Source organism: Fukomys damarensis, unplaced genomic scaffold, assembly GCF_012274545.1.
Source record: "Fukomys damarensis isolate Sample0158 unplaced genomic scaffold, DMR_v1.0_HiC HiC_scaffold_14, whole genome shotgun sequence".
Lineage (NCBI taxonomy): Eukaryota > Metazoa > Chordata > Mammalia > Rodentia > Bathyergidae > Fukomys > Fukomys damarensis.
This window is the reverse complement of record NW_022900926.1, coordinates 704540-722142: the sequence shown is the minus strand read 5'-3', so window position 1 is coordinate 722142 and position 17603 is coordinate 704540. Positions and strand designations below refer to the sequence as shown.

Below are 17603 nucleotides of genomic sequence, written 5' to 3'. Positions count from 1 at the left end.
GTCTCCATCCAGGAAATACTGGCCAACGAACACAGATGGAGAGCCAAAGCCACGCATCTCCAAATCCCTTCCCGGCAGGACGGATGCTTGGAGAAGGCTGCTGACACAACGGGCTGCCCACTCTCTCCCTCCTCAACCTTGTGGCTTCTGCCCTTCCCTGGAGCTACCCCAAGTTGCAGCCCAGGCGGTGAGGCCAGAGAGTGCACTGAGAGCTGTGCCCACACCTTCACCTTCCCTGCTCACAGCCACCACACCTCTGTTCTTACCGTGCTGCTCCGCAGAGCTGGTGAAGAGGAGATGGGCAGAGGCACAGGCCTGGGACTCGATGTCCACGTCTCCCAGCCTCAGAATCAGCCTCTTCCCCTTCGGGACTGAGATCGTCTTCTCACAAACGGTGCGATTGGGGTAAGTGCCCGGGTAATTCCTGGACGTCATTGTGCCGCTGTCCTGAGACGTCACCATGTGCCCACAGCCATCACCTGGCAAGAAAAGAAAACAGAGGAAAGATATGAGTGTGTCCATTCTTACTGAGGACCGAGAGTCCAGTGTAATCTCCAGCTTCTGTACTTTATTCTCTGTGTTTTTTTAGAAGAAAAGCTAATTTAATGGCTGAATCATTAAGCAGTCTGTGTTCTTTCAGGTTATTTCATCTGCTTCCCAGTTTAACCATTGCGCATCGTCAATGGAAATGTGTCACAGGCTGCCTCAGAACAGAGAGTCATAGGAAACTCATCATCCTGTCACACTCCTGCTTCCAGCTGTCCGTTCTCCTGTTCAGCCTGTTCAGCAGACTGCGGCACACAAGGCCCCGCCACCCCAATGCCCAAGCCACCAGAGCAAATACAACTCACTCCACACACCGTGCTGATGAAGGAAAGATGTACATGGAGCGCTCCAGCGGGTCTGAGGCTCTGTCCAGAGGACTCTGTTTACCACTTGGCTGGGGAAGGAGCCAACCGTCCACCTATATCTCAGCTAATGACAGTCACAGCTCCGAGGGCTGCCGACAAGACAGGGTATCATTAGAAAGCAATGAGAGCCGCCGTCTTGAGCACATCTCGTATACCTGACGTGGCATGAACTACTGGGAACAGGAAAGCAGCACAGCTGACTCCTGGCACACAGAGGAAAAGGAGAGACAGTCACACGCCTGAGTGACCGAGTCCAGGTGTTACGTTCACTATCAAGGAAGCTCAACCCAACACCCAGGGAGCCAGGGAGCCAGGCAAGAGGGGATCTGTCTCTGGATGCTACCAGTACCTTGCCAAGCAAAGAAGTTGTCACAAGGCTTCTCCACATCAGGAAAGCTGTCAGTGAGCCAATAATTTGCTCTGGTTGATAAAAGGATCGAATTAACCACACAAATACTGGATGTCGATGCAGCAGGGTAGGTGGCACACACTGCATCCAGACTACAGCACGGTTAGCTGAGCTGCACACAGGCCAAGGAAGCCCTCAGCCTTGGCTGGGGGAGGCAGGACGGAGACCACTAAGAAGGAGGCTGAGGTGGGAGGTGCAGGCCTTTCCCCTGTGTCCACCACAGGGCGTTCACTGTGAGTCTGCAGAGCCCCAAGCAGCACCTCCTTGGCCACAGTGGAGTCGCACGGGCTGCCCGCAGTCTTCCCTTATTCTACTTCCTTCCTGCTCCCAGCCTTCCAGAGATGGTAACAGAAGACAAAAATACAAGAGGGCTGTAACCCCAGAATCACCCATCCCAGAGCCAAGGCCCATCCCCCAAAGTGTCCCAAGATCCTGGGCTGGGGGAAGTTAGCTGGTCCTGATGAGCAACTGAGGCTCATACAGGAAGAGAGAAGCGTGACAGCAAGGTGGCTGGGGCTGGATGACCTGAGGCCTCGCTGTCCGGCAGAGGCGTGGAGGTCACATGGGAGGACCTATGGACTGTTCTGAAGAGGGAAAGAGAGAGGCCAGTGAGAGATGGCCAACCTGGTAGATGATGCTACAGCAAACAGGAACTAGAATGGGGGAGGCAGGAAGGAAAGAAAACAGGACATTTAGCATCTCAATCAACAGCCTCAGGTTTGGCTGCGGGGAAGACAAGAGGAGAACAACACTGAGGTCATTTTGCTTTTGTTTTTGTTTCAGGTGCTGGGGCCGGACTAGGGCCTCACACAGCTAGACGAGTGCTCGACTACTGAGCTACAGCCCAGCGCCCACTTTTAATTTTATTTTGAGATAGGCATGTTAAATTGCCTTGGTTGGCTTCAAACTTCTAAGCCTCCTGTATCAGCCTCCTGAGCAGCTGAGAAGGCAAGTGTGTGTCACCTTATCTGGGTGACACTGATGATTTAGTTCAGAAATGAGGATGGTGAGCCAGGAAGGCAGACACAGCAAGGGAATGCAGAGCAAAGGCTGTAAGCTTAGTGGTTAAGGTGGAGGTGACAGCTACCTGCCCTGGCTCCTGCGCAGTTGTCAGAGGGCTTTGATTTAAAATCTGAGCTCTCTGCCTGCTTTTAAAGGGTTTAAGAAAAATCCACCTTACAGCTTCTCTTGCAAATTGGAAGTCAAGACAGTCACAGGGCAGGTGTCTCACTGGGCTGTTGACACAGTGGCTGTGCCTTTAAAGCACACAGTGACCCTGCTCCTTGGCTTCTGCTCCTTGCTCTACCTGTGGGGTTGGTTTTGAGCACCTGAGAAAACGAGGCCGGAAAACTGCGGATGTGACTGTCTACACCACTGGACTCTGAGCCACCACAGAGCGGCCTGGGTACAGGCTCGACACCTGCTCTCTGGGTTCCACAGATTCTCCTTTAGTAAAAAGAAGGAAAGTGAAAAGACAACACAGCTGAATATAAAATGAGTAGCAATCAGCACGTGATTTCTTGCAGAGCGACGTGTGTGGCTGGAGAAATCACAGCATGTCCTGCTCACTCACTCCTGTGGTGACACCCTGCCCACCTCTCCCCGGAAGCCCAAGAGGCTTGCGTCTTGCACAGCTGCAGCAGGAGTGTGGGTTTGCCCTCTGTGATCCATCCTGGCTCTGCCTGGGATCTGGGCCTCCCTGGAAAACCATCAACTCTCAGGACAAAACTCCACGAGTCTCTATTCTGCCAACACCTGGGATGTAAAGGAACAGTGGAGTCCAATTTATTAAAAAGGAAACTCCTCAGAGGCTGAAACCTGTTCTTGCTTCTGGAGGTAGCATGTGCGTGGAGCTCTGAAGTGAGGTGGAGCACAGGCCACCGTGGGTGTCAACTCCTCGAGACCTTCACCCTGCTGTTCTTGTGCAGCTGTGACCTGAGAAACATGCCAAAGCAGAGGGGAAACTCTCAGGACACCTCCAGTGTCACCCGGGCCTGCAGACAAGGGCGCAGAGCAGCCCTGTCTCCCAGCACTTGGCAGTTCGAGCCCAAGACTCTGAGGGGCCTGTCAAGAAGATGATGAGAGCTGCTATCTTAAGTGTATCAGCCCCTGCGCCTGGTCACGTGTACCAGTGTCAGCATCACAGCTGTGATTCAGTAAGGACTGTGTAAGATGTTATCATGTATGTAAACTTTAAAAAGTCTATACATCATCTTCCTGCATTAGAATAGAGAACATTTTATTTCACTTTTTTGTTTTCTGAGATAGCATTTATCTTTCATCCCCCAGAAAGCCAAACTTAATAGAAAGGATAGATTTTTTGACCTTCAAAAAATTTTTATTTTAACCAAGTTTTTAAAATGTTCCAATAGCCAGGTATGGTGATGCACACCTGTAAACTCAGCACACAGGAGGCTGAGGCAGGAAGACTGACAAGAGTTCAAGGTCAGCCTGTGAAACTTAGAGAGACCTTGTTTCAAAGTGAAATTTAAAAAAAAATTTTTTTAAAGACTGGGTATGTAGTTGTGCAGCCCAGTGGCAAAGTGCTTGCTTAGCACTGGGTTCAATCCACAGCATGGGGTAGAAGTGGGGATGATGCCTCCTAGTAAGACGTAGCTGACACTGGCTGTGGTCATTATATTCATTGATATATAACAAAACCACTGGATAGAAGGTTGGGAAAGAACTCTGAAACGCAGAGACGAGGCTTCTCATCATCTAAACGCACCGGGGGATCTCAGCATGACTACAGTGAAACAGCCAGATATTATGTATCTCTCAGTGGGATAAAATATACTCTCCATACCAATGCCTAGGAAACACTCTTGCCTCAATCAAAAGCATGTGAATCAATAACCTTGAATGGACCTTGAAGCTCACCACGTTTAGGGTTAACTTCCAGTCACAGGCTATGCAGAGTAGCGGCACATGCTTCCTGAAATCAGGAGGCAGCTCCAGCTGGATTTGAGCTGAGGACATTCTCTGAACAGCTGGTGAGTTTCCTCCACAATGACTAAGGAAGCACAGACATGTTTATTCTAGATTAAAGGAAACTTTAAAAAGCCATGATAGGCCAGATGTGGTGGTGCATGCCTGTAATCCCAGCACTTGGGAGGCTGAGGCAGGAGGATCGCTGTGAGTTCAAGACCAGCCTGGGCTACACAGTGAGTTCCAGGTCAGTCTCAACTACATTTAAAGAAAAATGCCATGATAACCCAGTGAACCTTGCTTGGATCCTGATGTGAAAAAACAATCTTATAAAAACCTTTAAAAAGATAATTGAATTATTAAATAATATCAGGGAATTATTATTGCTATTAGTTATGGTAATGGTATTGAAGTTACATTTTAAAAATGCCATTTCTACAGATGCCTGCTGACTTACACAGAGCTGAAATGATAGGATGTCTGTAATTTGCCCTAAAGTACTTAGCAAAAAAGGGGAAAAGCAGAACCCATGAAAAGGAAATACTGATGGCTACTGTAGCTGGGTGATGAGCATTCATAGTACTAAAAGAAATAAAAAATTTAAATCCACAACAGTCAATCTTTACAGGAAAAAATAAAACCATGATTTTATGATTAGACTCCATGCAAGGCTGGGAGGAGGATGAGAGGGCAGAGGGACGCGGAGGTGCTGTCCGACTTGGCCGTAGCTGGCTTAAACTGCCCCTGCCTAACCTTGGAGATATGGACAGCAGAGGGAAGGAGAAAGTTTCTCCACCAGGAGTTGTCTACCCTCCAAAAGCACCACACAGCTTACCTTCTTCTTCCTAATATAGTTGCCAAAGTGTGTGACGACTAAACTGAGTATCATTTTCCTTTCTGCCCAAACGGTTAGCTCCTCTCCACGCACCAGGGGTCACAGCTTGTAAGTGAGAGCAAGCAACTTACAGAAATAAAACCGGTTTTGCAAAAAGTTGTAATATTGATACAATATGTTAGAATGCGCAAAGTGATATGCATACAGAATTTAAGTGTTTTAATTCCGAACACTTGGAAACATTTTTCATTAGAAAGAGTCAAACTATTGCTATCTCTAAGCAATGGAATATTAAGGAAGTTAGTTATGTTTTAGGATAATATTTCATTTAAAAACATTCTAAAACAATATGTAGTAATACACATATTGATATATAATTAAAATACTTATATGTTTACTTCTATAGTATGAGTTTACAAGTGATTTTCATCTTAATTCTTATTTATACATTTGTTCTCATTTTTTTACAATATGAATACCTCTAAATCAAGAATTATGTATAATTAAACATACCAAATTCGCCCAAAGTTCTTCATAACAATAAAAGTTACTTTGGCATTGACCATTTAAAATAAACAGAAAAACATCTCCCATCAACCAATATGCTCCAAATGTCATTAAACATTTCTGAGACAAACATCTAGGAATTTGGCCTTATGTAGTCTCACTTCAAGAGGCTCAGTTATGAAGAGATGAATTCACAAGCATTCAAGAGAGTAAAGTGGCAGATGCAAGGCCAGAGATATGAGCTCAATCTCTATTTTTCAAGTGTCTGAAAGCAAGGGCTGCACCTCCACCCTTCTTAAGCCTTTAGCCCCATTTGGTCTTCTAAAAAAGCTCACAGCGAGTACTCACACTTGTTTACAAAAGCCACCTCTTTATTTAGTCTATGCTAATTCCACCAAGAAAGCAAAACAGTAACTTCCTTAAAGTACTATTTCCCTTTGATAAGAAGTCACGTTCTGCTAGCCGGAAAGCAAATTGAGATTCACTGAGCTTGGATATAGCTCTGCAGTACTAGAAGGCACATTCTAGGCTTTAAAAGAAGGTAAGTGAGGGGCCGGGGATTTAGCTCAGTGGTTCGGTGGCCTGCCTTGCAAGCTCAAGGACCAGAGTTCAATCCCTGGTACCCCCCCAAAAAAAACCAAACAAACAAACAAACAAAAAAAACAAGAAGGTAAGTGATTTGGGTGAAGTGCAACGAATACTGCAAAAGCACTTTTCAGATGATTACTGACTACTCCATGGTGTAATGCAGCAGCCTTAAACTGTTTTAATTATGACCAGGATTTTCATTGCAAGTCAAGTAAGCAAATATGGACACATCCACAAACAAGAAATAAAAGTTTAATAACAATTATTTTATTAACATGCAACGCACTGCCACAATTTTGGTTAATTCCATTCCACTATTTAAAGCGTACTGGCAGTGCCTATTGAGTTGATTTCACTGCTTACTAATGATTTTAACTAGCAAAGTTGAGAGAGATCTCTAAACTGTCTGAAGAATGAAAAGTTTTTAGAAACATGATTTCATTTATGTTTTACCGTCGTTCTAATCAAGTTACAACAGGTCTCACACACACACACACAATCACCCTGTGTGGGTGTGAGGAGAGTTCCTCCCCGTCTGAGAGGCAGGGAGCTCTTGATGACTACGATCTTTCAACCACAAAGGCCAGCCCGCGGTTGTTACAGAGCTCTTTGTCTGGTGTGAGCAAGACAGATTTCCCAAGGTACTCTCACTCCTCTGTAGGCCACATTCCTTTATAAACTTAGCCTTTTGCCAGCTGTGCTTAAATTTATACTTTGCATGTTGACAAAAGAAATGGAAAAACAAAGGCAGAAGGGCCTATGTGGCTATTGAGAATAAAATAAGGTAACAGAAATTGTGATGACAAAACAGAACAATTACTCAGAATCCTGAGTTTTCCCGGTAGGACATGGCAGCACTACTCTACTGAAAGATGGCGCAGACCTAGATTGGAACATGTCACCAAGTGCTCCGAAACTACTGACCATCTCTTTCGATCTTATTCTCACCACACAAAATACATGCTAATGACCACATGAATATTCTAATGTAATGATAACAGTTTTGCCTCAGCAGATGAAGACATTAGAAAGTAAAAAGGAAAACCAAGGGACTTGTTAAAATTTCTAAATGGAATGTCTCATGACAATGTTCCCAATCAGACACAGTGAGTCTGAATGTATGAAAATGAACGGGATCATTTCTGTGGGTCCCACCAAGGAGTCTACATAACATCACTACACAAAGACATCAGTAATGTCCATGCTAAGATGTTTAAAAGCTTCAGAATTTACACTGAATGGGAAAAAAAATCTCAAAACCTAATCGAGTGTTATTTAGTGGGCCATAAGGAAAATCAATGAAAATTCTGTAGTTCTCGGTCCCTTTCCCGTTTCATGACTTCTGAAAGGGCTGCAGGGTGGAGGCAGAGGGTTGGCACACCTGTCATTTCCTCACTTCATAAATTACTGCCATGGGCTCTGGAGGTAACTGACCACGGTTAGCACCCTGGGACCTAGCCCAGCCCTGCCCCACACTGACCGCGTGGCCCCTAGGGACCCTCCACCTCTGCAGCTCCCTTGTCTGCAACACAGACGATGAAGGTGCCGAGCTCATGGCATATCATGCTCATTAAGAGAAACAGCACAGGGCAACCAGCTAGGAAGAGCCCAATATATTTTAATTGCTCTTATTTCTGTTTAAAACACCATCAAATTAAAGCATCAAGAACATTGCTTTGAACGAGTTGGCTGCCCAAACCCCACCACTCATTGACTGTGTGATCCTAAGAAGTCTTCCACTTTGCATCAGCTTCCTCATCTTTAAAATTACCAACTGTGCGTACGTGAGACAAAACCAAGGCTGTGCATGCTCCATGTGTTAACTTGCCGAGAACGCATTTCCCAACACTCACCTAATTCTCACTTACTGTCAGGTGAGCGAATTCCAAAGCACATCCTTGTGTGGTTTACAGGGAGCACATGCCAGCCACCGGCCCTAAAAAGAGCGCTGCAAGGTGAACGAGCTCACAGAGCCCCACTTTCTCTTCACCACAGGACACCTCTAGGCCCTAACAATGCACAGAGAAGTTCCAACTGGGGACTCAGCTTGCAGGATTTCCCGGGAACTTTACTCACTGAGTGTCTCCTGGGGGCCGTGCTCTGTGGAACCAATGGGCAAGCTCTGAATGAGGTGCTTACAAGGGTGACGCAGAAAGCCCGGGAGCAAAGGTTCAGCACGAAGTGGACTTTGGCCTGTGGTATCTAAGAATGATACTGAAACTGTGCTATGTGATTTGACTTCAAAACCAAGACTTTCCCACTGTTACTAAGGTGCAAGTTCTCTGAGGGAATTGAGTACAAACTAGGTACATCATTAGTTAGAAAAAGTTTCTTAATTTCACAGAAGAATCTTTAAGAAGAAAAATTTGTACAGCAAAACAAGTCTGGGACAACTCTTTTATTTATGTTAGATGCTTGGAATAAGGAAGTCAGAGAAAAGTGGCTGCCAATCTTTACCAATAATGCCAGGATGCTGATGTTATATCCCAACTGCTACTGTTTAAACTGAAAATAAACTGAGAAGTCTTTTCTGCCCATAGAACACACTATGTTGTCTAACTTTGGTTTCATGTCATATATGGATACCTCCAACGTTCCAGATCAGTGTGATATCTAGCTAGGCTGTGGCACATGCCTGTGATCCCAACACTCTGGGAGACTGAGGCAGGAGTATCTGAAGTTTGAGACCAGTCTAGACAATTTAGCAACTTAGTGAGGCCCTGTCTCAAAATAAAAATAATAAAAAACGTCATTCAGTCAAGAGAGAGAGAGAGAGAATTGATATTGACTTTGATTTTTCTATCTGAACTCTAGAAAATCCAATACTTATCTACCAAGTGCAAAAGATTAAAACATAATTTCTCCACACATATGTGGTTTTTTGCTTCACATTTATAGTTTTCAAAAACTCAGTTAAGAATCTAAAAGTTAGTGGAGTAGGGGAAAAATTACAAAATGTGAAAAAGCATTTACTTACAAGAGGCAACATACAGACTATTCCAAGGACTTAATATTATCTTAATAATTGCAATTATATTTGATGGGTAATATTGATAGTTCTCTTTAAAACTGTTCATGAAGTTCTTTGCACATCTACACACATACACAGACAGCCATTCATACAGCAACATCTCAAACTCCCAAGTGCAGACCCCAGAGTGTCCCTGAGTGCAGGGGCAACTCCAGCACGCACAGCAGAGGCACTGCGCCATCCCTCATCCTCAGCCTGCTGGCCCCACCAGGCCCCCAACTGACCCCTCCCCCCCAGTGCTGGGGAGGTCCTGACCCTTCCTGGGGCCAGAGCCCAGGAGCAGAATGCACAGGCCCTGGCCCAAGCAGCCCTTCGCAGTCAGGGCACTGTCCAGAGACGAAGGCAGGACCCAAGTTCTTGTTCCTGTGAGCAGCACAGCTGGTAGGGGGCCCCAATTACACTTTTTCTTTACAGTTATGATCTCTTGTCTCAGAATTAACACAAGGAAAGCAGTCATGTTTAATTCAAGTTTTCTTATTAAAAATTCTATGAGAAATTACATTGCCCTCCCTTTTTAATGGTTTAAGTCCTCCTCAACAGATACTAGAGAAACAGTCTATCAAGAGGCAGTGATTTCATCTCTAGGAAAGGCTATTCACTTTGCTTAGCTCCTAAAAGATGCTCTGGAAGAAGCCTTTGGTGGGTAAAGTGCTGCTTCTCAAACTTCAAGCTGTACCAGATCCCTGGGAGATGTGATTAAAATGCTGGGCCTGAAGGTCCACATTTCCAGAAAGCACTTGGTAAGGACCCTGCTGCTGGTCCCTGCAGGGTACACTCTGAGCAGGAAGAGACTGGAAGAACCCCGTGCCTACAGGGATCTTTGTAAGAGTCCTTGAGATATCAATTTCTCATGGCTTTATTTTAGTATTTATTCCTAGAATTGGAACACAACTCTCTGTAATTCTTTGATACTTATTTTCACTCTGGATTTCACTTATGAGTCTGAGACAGACAATATCAAGCTCTAGGATCTACATTTAAGTCAGGATGACACTTCGGACCCCTGGATCAGTGCAGCAATTTGGGAATTACTTGAGTGTACTGTGGAAAATACACAGAGAAACAGAGGGAGGCTTGGAGGTGCATATGTTCACATACTGGATATAAGGGGGAAAGCTACCAAGGTTTCCTGAGCAGAAAAGGTGCATTCAGTGTGGGGAAGGAGGGCCCCTAACAAGTGAAAAGAACTAGAGTGAGAAGAAAAATAACCTTATAAACCCGTGTCATGTTCCAAGGCCAAGAACTGTGCTGGGCTTGCACATTCTGTGTTCTGCACTGTTGACAGCATCCGTGCAACAGAAGCACGCAGTTAGCTCATAATTAGGATTTCCAAAAATCTTAAGATTTCTGGGGCAAATGGGATCATTCAAAAGACAAACCAAACACTACTAATTTAAAAACTTTATTGCATTAATAATCCTCTGACACTGTGTTCCTCTAAGACTTCCTTTCTTTACCGTGTTCTGCCCTGGACATGAGCATACCATGGGTTTCCTTGTATGGCCAACAAGTGACCAAATGAAGGGATCTAGGACCTTCAATCCTACCTTGGTCAAATGGAGTGAATATGCTGGGGATGAATGGTGTAATTTCTTTGAATATTAGTTTCCTTAACAGTGCTCAGAATTGCTGGAATTGAATTAGATGCAAACAACACAATAACTGAAGATACATATGAAGATGGGAGTTTAAATTTTAGCTCCATCCAAAAGCCAACTGGATAAGCAGCAGTGATGACTGAAGCCACTGAGTGAAATGTTGACATGAAATCATTCTCCTGAGTCAGAGAACATCACTCCAGAGTTCTTGAAGTTCTTAAGGGGAAAGGCAATGTTGTGATTTAGAGAGAAAGCTTTCACTTGCTAAAGTCAGTTGTCACTCTTAGCATCACCAAATGTATAGTAGTAACACCCATCCTCTTTATCTGCCTTTGAGTCTGTGTACCAAAAATACTGAGCCCAAGTCTGATCGAGCCTTCACATCTAACTTCAGGTTCACAGAAGAAATGTAGGGGCTAGTGTAGCAGGTTAAGACATGCCATTCAGAAGCAGCCAGGATAGTTTAGGATGTGAGCTGTGTCATGAGACAAATGAACCTGGTTTCCTTGCAAGAAATAAAACATATTGAGGGTGAGTGGTAGACTGAAAGTGATGTATGGGATTCAATAACTAACTGCAATGTGCAGTTCTCATTTGGATCCTTGTTTGCACAAGCCAAGGATGAAGACATTGTTATGGCTTCTGTCTATACGTCCCCCCAAAACCTCTTGCACTCACAGGTGGGACTTTTGGGAGGTGGCTGGATCTAGGGCGTGTAGTGCTAAATTAAGGTGTGTGATACTGGGATTAAGGGTAGATAATGGAAGTCTCAACCTGGGTGTGGGTGGGACCAGTCAACAGGCTTGTAGCCTGGAAGGACTATAAAGGGACAGAGTGAAGACAGGCTTGCTGCTGCTGCTTTCTGCTTGCTACCTTCTGCCTTCCCTGACATGCACGAACCGTTTCTCCTTTGCAATGCGCCTCTGCCATGCCACCCTGCCTTGGAGCAAGTTGGGTATTTTGTCCCAGGAACAAAAGAAGTTTAGGCTAACTTGGGAAATCTGAAAATGACTTGAGTATTATGATATTAAAATTATTAGTAATTATTCTTAGGTGTGTTCATGGCATTATAGTTATATAAGAAAATATTTAGAGACACAAATAGAATATTTCAGAAAAAATGCCATTGAGTCTTTCATAAATGTTTAATGTATTCATACATTTAGAAGCATCAGAAGGTTTTCAGCTTCCTCTGAGCTAGCAGTGGCAGCAGGAATAAGGCCCGTTCTCCACCCACAGAGTCAGGCCATCCCCCACTTGCATCTGTAGGCGAAGCCGGAACTTTCCAGGAGAATAAATAAATAAATACATAATTGCAAAATGAAAAAGGTAAATCTTAGCTCATGTTATTCTCAAAACAAGCAGCCTTCATCCTAAAGTCCTTGGATGGAAGCGATTTAATATACACAGGTCATGGTACTGTGGCCCCTAGTTTACTAAGGCTCCATGTGTTTCCCCTGCACTGAAAGGAACTGCATTTCCATGTGAGGTGAGCTCGCTTTTGTGAGATGCAATTTAAAAAGCTGAATTAACTCCTATAAGTCATTTAAAAATCAAGATGACAAACAGAGACATTTTCCTCTTTCCCTATAGGAAATTTTATGCACTGATAATTCAAATTCAACTGGACTTTAGGTTTTATATCCTTCTGCCTTGTTCTTTGTCAGAAACAAGAGTAAAATAGAAGTTCCATACCCCTGTCATGTTTTTCAATAATAGAATGCTTCATAAAAAGTATTTACACACAACCTTTAGGCATATCCACCAAACAACTGCAAAATAGAGCCATATAATTAATTTTCATCCAGTGATCGAAGAAAACAAAGACAGAGTTCTTTTCCCTTGCAGTAAGATGTAAATATGGTGGACAATGAATAAAAAGGCTTTTTAAGTGGTGATAAATGGGGTCAGAAAACACTGAATATAAAAACAAATGTGGTCTCATAAACTTCCAATAGTCAAATAATTAACAAATTTGACCTGTTTAATACAAATTAAGAATCTCACCTTGATGATATCAAGAAATACACCTTACTTTTCAGTGTGTAATACAATTAAAGTTACAGCTGTACACTTTGTTCAAATCAAGTGTGGATAAGCAAGTTACTTCTCATTTCATAGATAAGGATGAGTTACTTGAATAATGCAAAAGGCATAAATGCTAACAACTCACAGCCAATACGTGACCAACATCCCACTTTCCACTGGGTTCTGCTCAATAGCACTAAATTACTTTGAGATAAGTTTTTGGTTTAGCTGAAGGCAAATTCTAAAAATTTAAATATCAATATTAATTTTTTCTCAATATCATTAAAAGGTCTAATAAAATATTAGGCTGAAAATTGCTGAGTATAAAAGCATGTACAGTCTATGTAGCAGACTGGATACCGAGGCATTAGTTTTATTGTTGTTCTTTTTATATCATACATGCATTTTAAAAGTTATCTCATATCTACCTAATATTTAACAAAAACAGATAACAGACCACAGATGGTATACAAGTGTGTGTGTGTGTGTGTGTGTGTGTGCGTGTGTGTGCGCCTATGTGACCTAACCAGATGCTAAGCCACGAGTGCCTAAATACTGTCTCCAAACTTCAGGGCGCGGCGGGACCCTGATGCACTAATGGGGAGACACCTGCATGTCCTGGCAGGCACAACCCAATCTTCAAATCCATGTCTCCTTCCCCCTGCCCTGAGATGCCAGGCCCTGACCCATGTGCCTACAGCTTCAGGCTGAAACGAGTCTCAGGTTCTCCAAGCTTTTTACAGTTGAATTTGGTTACTTTCTTGCATACATGCACAGTGTTTTCTGGAGCTCCACAGTAATCCTAGATTTCTGTTGAAAACAACTCAGTGAACTTTACCTTTCATCTCATTTTTTAACCACTCATCTGCAGGATGCCAGTCTCCTTCCTGAGCTGCCTCAGGAACCAGTTACTGGGACCTGTTCCTGCCAAGCTCTGTACCAGGTGCTGATGGTAAAAGCCAACGCCCCTCCCTCCTTCCACCACAATCCCACACAGGGATGGAGAGCAGCCCTAAGCATCTCCTCCACCCTCCAGGCAACTCCTGCTTTGAAACTCCCAGGAAAAGGTGGATTTGGCAGCTGGTTCTGTTCGGCACCTCAGGACTCACAATCACACCTTCAACTCTACACAGAGCCAGGTATGGTGGTACATGTTTATGATTTCAGTACATCTATGAATGTGAATATCTGGAAGATGGCATTCACATTACCATTCAATTGCAAAGAGGCAAAATCACTTCACAGCCTAATGAATAAACCTAAAGTTCTGGCAATATTCTTCCTTTCATCCTAAATGCAATCTTTTCACATTGCAGAATGAGTTTCTCTGTTTCGAATCCATACTCTTAGCCTTTCTACTGCAAAGAGTGGTGTAGTTAGGCGTGGGTTTTCCCTCCTTCCCCACGCCCAGGGTTCGATCCTACCCAGGATCGGTCTGGTCCACACTAGACTCACCTCACTGAGCACCCATCACCACAAAGACCTCCTCAGGAACAGAAGGTGGCAAACTGAGTAGAATAAATCCTTTGTGGTACTGAAGAGGTTACAGGTGCCAGAGAAAGAAGGGAAGGGAAACGTGGCATTTGGAGCCAGGGTTTCAGGCATCAGGAAAGAGCTCGCTTAGCACATTAGGGGCCACTGCACCTGGAGGGCATTTGGGGCAGTATTTGGGCACGGGTGACAGACACTAGGATGCATCAAGCTGTGCTGGCCCATATGCACATCCACACTTGTTACCATCTGTGCCTGTCATCTCCCAACCCCTCCACCAACCCGCATGTGCACAAGCAAGGAAGGACAAGCCTCAGCAGGGGCAGCAGAGCTGGCAACGACTCCGGCGCAAGGACACCTGGCTTCCAGGAGAAGCCGCAAGAAAAACCGGGTGGACAGACAGGCTTGAATCCAGGCAAGCAGGGAATGAGGAATGAGGGTGCAGAGGCAGAAGGGAGATGAAACAAAGAATCCCCAGCACCTGTCAAATAATAGTGAAGAGTAAAGTAACTGACATTTACTGAGCTCTTACTCTGTGCTAAATGCAAGGCCAGACAGGTTTGTGTGCATTATCTCCTCATGCAGAAGGCAAACAATCACTCCAGTTCATGTAGGGCTGACTCTCAGCTTTAGGACACTCACAGGGATAAGTCCCAAACCGTCCAGGATGTGTTTCCCTGAACCAGCTCTTCACTCTCCCTCCCAACAACCTTACCATATGGAAAACCTCTGCTAGATCCGTACCTTCCTTGTGCATCTTCAAAATAAATACATAATTCCTTATAAAGGGTAGATGCTGGACTTCTTTCTAAGTAGTGTTTGCTTTTTTTAAACACTTTCATGTCTGCTTCAGTACCATGAGTTATAAAAATCATGACATGAAAAGTTCATAACACAGTGTGGGACATTATCCAGGGTTCAAATCCTGCTTTAGGAACTCTTGATTTGTTACTTCTTTCTTTTCAGATACGTGGCGGAGCCAAATGCTTAAGGTGCTGCACAGCACATCTTTCGGGGCTGGGAGATGCGGTCCACGTTGTCCTGCTAGCTCACTCCTCTCTTCTGTGCACCATTTCATGCAGAAATGGCCATGCCATGGGGGCTGGGCTTGACGAACACAACTCATTAGCAGAGGCAGCCGACGACCGTCAGAAGGAACCTCAGCAGCCTCTCTATTACTTACTTTCCCCTAATTAGAAAGTACTTTCAAAATATGTCCTGAGCACAAAGTAATTATTCAGTTCAACTCAAACACTCATTGGGAGCATCTGTCACCCTGGCCACTGCCCTGAGGAGTGCAGCTTCGTCTACAGAGCCGGCTGAGTCTCAGCTGTGTAGACGCGGAAGATCCGGGCAGCTGGGTGAGGCGCACACTGGTGCAAAAGAACTGGAACAAGCCTGCTCACTGTTTAGAAATCACTCACCTCAAACACCAAACTCCAGCAGATTCTACATCTAACTAAATACAGACCTTCCAACAGTAACAAACTAAGTTGGGCAGGGTTTAAAAGCAATTTGTAACCATCTGAAATTTGAACTTCTACTTTGGTATTTCTTGAGATATCAATTATTTTTTATTTTTCCCTAATAGTTAAAGGAGGAGTTGGGGATTTGGTTCAGTGGTTCTGCCACCTGCCTCGTAAATGCAAGGGCCTGAGTTCAATCCCCAGTATAAAAAACAAAAACACATAAAGGAGGAAATCCTAATGCCTATTTGCACATATTTTGGTCAAGAGAAACAGAGATTTTTAGTGTAATAAAATTCATCACAAGAATTAAGGATACTGTACTTTATTCTACAATGCTTATTATCAAGGTTTTAAGCCTGGACTAAATCCAAAACCATGAATTTATATAAATGTAACCAAATTAATGACCAATGTATATGTCCTATTATAGAAGGTCAAAAATCATACGTAACAATCTATATAAATATCTGACTTCAAGTGAGAGCGTACAGAGCAACAGGGCAAAGGAAGGAGCTAAAATCAGCCCAAATTGTTCACCAAGTGTCAGAGGCCTGGCAGACTGAGAACGGTTTTTAAAAAACCAAATAAAAAGACAATCTAGACAAGCAGCAGCCATACAAAGGTACTTGTTAGCTTCAAGGGGTCACCAGATCTTAAGGAGAAATTCAAATAATTTAATTTATTAGCCATATAAATACTTAGGTAAGGTATGATTTTTGTTTCCTGAAACATAACAGTGAGTGAAACTGCCTAGAACACAGTGGCCCCATAGCATAACCCTGACACTATGAAAGATTTCCACCATCTCCAAGCTGATTAGTCAGAATTACCTGGGGGAACTTGATGAAACTGCATCTTCCCAGCCTCACTTCTGGAAATCTGATTCCAAATAAGAGGACTGGAGCTTCTGGGGAGACTGGTGACTAGACAGGTTGGGGCGTGGAGACCCATGAAGCCCCAGACTAAGCCAGCTTGGAGAACAAAGGCTAAATACGGTAACAGCTATTTTTTTTTCTCACCAAAAATAGTCCATTACGCTAAGCCTATCCTCCTCTAAACACATAGAACAGCAACATCGTTTATGAATGCCGCCATACCTGCCGTGTATCTCAAGACCTGAAATGCCTAAATGTATGAACACTTGAGAAATATGTGACCACGTGCGACTTTGGGAAATCACAAATATGAGGAATATTCAAAGATTATTGATTATGCCTCTTCTCTTAAGAATTATCAGCCCTGGAGTTCCTAGGAGAGGCTCCCCCTCCCCAAATGTCTGAATCTAAAGTTTACTTTTTGTGTGTCATTAAATACAAACTTCTGTACTGGCTTTTTTGTTTTTACATCCCGCGTATACAGACCGTCTCACAGAAACTCAAATGTCAATATCTTTTCCATCAGTAAATGACAATGGAGTAGCAAGTTTGAAGCTCAGCAGGAATCTAAAACATAGCGTCTTCCAGAGAACTGCTCTACAAAGTGCCCTGGTGGCCATAAAAACCTCCAGCTTCCGTGACAGGTCGGCCCAGGTCTGCGCAGAGACACCGTACTGTCGGTGGATTCACTTTCAGTGACTCGGGACGTTTAAACCTACATTATAAATATCCTATGTATTTGATAAAACCTTACATATTTATTGCAATTTTACCATACGGTAGTATTGTGCTACGGTGACTCTAGGGTTTGCAATTCTAAAAACAGGGTCCCAAGGTGAACCTAGCAACTAGGATCAACAGCCAGAATACCAATACTTCAGGGCTGGCGATTCCTCTCCCCAGGGCGCTCAGTGGGGCCTGCGCTCCGCGTGG

The 17603-nt window shown here is 44.0% G+C and overlaps 1 protein-coding gene across 2 annotated transcripts in view; it reads right to left on the bottom strand.

Annotated features, from left to right (window-relative positions):
- Positions 1–17603, bottom strand: part of Dcbld1 (discoidin, CUB and LCCL domain containing 1) — a 55751-nt gene that overhangs the window by 37366 nt on the left and 782 nt on the right. For both annotated transcript variants that reach the window (XM_033763194.1, XM_033763193.1), the window contains exon 2: positions 267–479. In XM_033763194.1, coding sequence (XP_033619085.1) covers positions 267–479 — 213 coding nt within the window. The remainder of the gene's footprint in view (positions 1–266; positions 480–17603) is intronic.